The sequence below is a fragment of the Otolemur garnettii genome, unplaced genomic scaffold, assembly GCF_000181295.1.
Source record: "Otolemur garnettii isolate 467f Iridium unplaced genomic scaffold, OtoGar3 scaffold00128, whole genome shotgun sequence".
Taxonomy (NCBI): domain Eukaryota; kingdom Metazoa; phylum Chordata; class Mammalia; order Primates; family Galagidae; genus Otolemur; species Otolemur garnettii.
Window position 1 is genome coordinate 3,338,139 of NW_003852523.1, and position 1,865 is coordinate 3,340,003.

The 1,865-nt window shown below is 57.9% G+C and overlaps 1 protein-coding gene across 4 annotated transcripts in view; it reads left to right on the forward strand.

Annotated features, from left to right (window-relative positions):
- Positions 1–1,113: 1,113 nt before the first annotated feature.
- Positions 1,114–1,865, forward strand: part of RRP1 (ribosomal RNA processing 1) — a 14,745-nt gene continuing 13,993 nt past the window's right edge. The window contains exon 1 of one of the 4 annotated variants that reach the window (XM_003798126.3): positions 1,114–1,344. In XM_003798126.3, the coding sequence (XP_003798174.1) occupies positions 1,212–1,344 (133 nt within the window). In that variant the 5' untranslated portion in view covers positions 1,114–1,211. The remainder of the gene's footprint in view (positions 1,345–1,865) is intronic. The other 3 variants (XM_023518102.1, XM_012810317.2, XM_012810318.2) reach the window with 3 other exon arrangements.

Consider the following 1,865-nt stretch of genomic DNA (forward strand, 5'->3'; position numbering starts at 1 on the left):
CATCAGGGGTTGTCAGACTGTGGTCGTAGGCCAAATCCAGTCACCACCTGTTTTTATTTTTATTTTTTTAGAGACAGAGTCTCATTATGTCGCCCTCAGTAGAGTGCTGTTGCATCACAGCTCACAGCAACCTCCAGCTCTTGGGCTTAGGCGATTCTCTGGCCTCAGCCTCCCGAGTAGCTGGGATTACAGGCGCCTACCACAACGCCCGGCTATTTTTTTTGTTGCAGTTCGGCGAGGGTTGGGTTTGAACGCGCCATCCTCGGTATATGGGGCCGGCGCCCCAGAAACATTTTCTATCTACCCTGTGCAGGACTGAACTGACAAAGCAGGCCTGACTGCTGTCCTCTGAAAGTCGTGCTTTGGAGGCTGGGACTTGGCCAGCAACTGGGATCAGAGTTGCTCAAATTGTTTGTATAAATATGGGTTTTGCGGAACATCTGCTTTCCTTCTGGGAGTCTGGTTATTTTGGTACATTCCAGGCAGAGGGGGCCCACGTAACAGGCCCCAAGCAAAAGCCATGGGCCCTGAGTGTCCGATCAGCTTCTCAGGTTGGCGGACTTCTCATTCGTCTTCATAACTCGTGTTTGCGGGAAGTGTACATCTCTAGGAAGCTGTGGCTGGATCCCCTGTGCAGAGTTTGCTCCATCTTTCTTGGACTTAACTGTGGCCCCAGGGAAACAGGCCCTTTAAAGAAAAAGTTTGCAGAGCTCGTTCTACACGGACACCACTGTCACACCCAACAAACCTCCTTTCTGTCCTATATTCTAACCTCTAGTCTACATACAAGTCTCCCCAGTTGTCCCTCAGATGGCTTTTATGGCTTTTGTTCTGACCCAAGATGCGACCAAGATTTGGCACCGCGCTCGGTCCTCCCAGATGTGCGTGGTCGAGGGCTTACTCCGTGCTCAGGACAGAGGCCCCGCGGACCGTCCCAGCCGCGATCCCTTCCTCGGAAAGCCGAACGCGGACCCGGAGTCTCGGAGAACCCTTGTGAAGCCCCGTGACCCCGCCCCCATGCTGCGCCTGCGTACTCCGGTCTCTGAGTCCCCTTCGCTGCAGTTGCGCGACCCGGCCACTGAGCGTCGTCGTCAACCAGCCTCACGTGTCGCAGGCGTGTGACGTCAGGCCGCGCGCCGACGAGAAGCAGAGAGGGGCTCTGGCGTGGCTGCTGGAGGCCTGTAGATCTTACTGTGGCAGCCGGCGTCGCCATGGTTTCGTCCGCGCAACTCCCGCCTGAGATCCAGCTGGCGCAGCGGCTAGCTGGGAACGAGCAGGTTACCCGGGACCGGGCGGTGAGGAAACTCCGGAAGTACATCATGGCCAGGACTCAGCGCACCGCAGGTTGGCGGTTGTGGGCGGGAGTCCGTGAGGCCGGCGTGGGTGGGGGAGGCCGGCGGGGTGTGGAGCAGTCGGGGCTGCGGGGCGTCGGAGCCGCGCGGGCTGCAAATCGTCGGGCAGGGCCCGCGGGCCTGTTTCCCACCGCTTCCCCTCGTGGGTGCGATGACGTTGTCCTCCCCACGTACCCCCTCCCAGCTCCTGCCTTCTTCCGCAGCTCAGACTCCTCTTTCCTGCGGTGGACCATACAGCCTGCTGCCCCGCTGCTGGGGCACCTTGTATATTCCCTCCTGGTAGCATTTCTTAGTAAGCACTTTTCTGTTTGCGTAGATAGTGGACTCTTGAGTTGCTTTCGGTCCCCGACGGCCAGGAACGTGTTAAACCATTCATTGTAATAGTGGTTCTCAGTGTCCCTCTGCTCACCTCCCCACCCCCATCAGCAGCTTCAGCGTTACGTCGCAAGTATTAGAAATGTGAGGAGCGGCGCCTGTCGCTCTGTGAGTAAGGTGCTGTCCCCATATACTGAG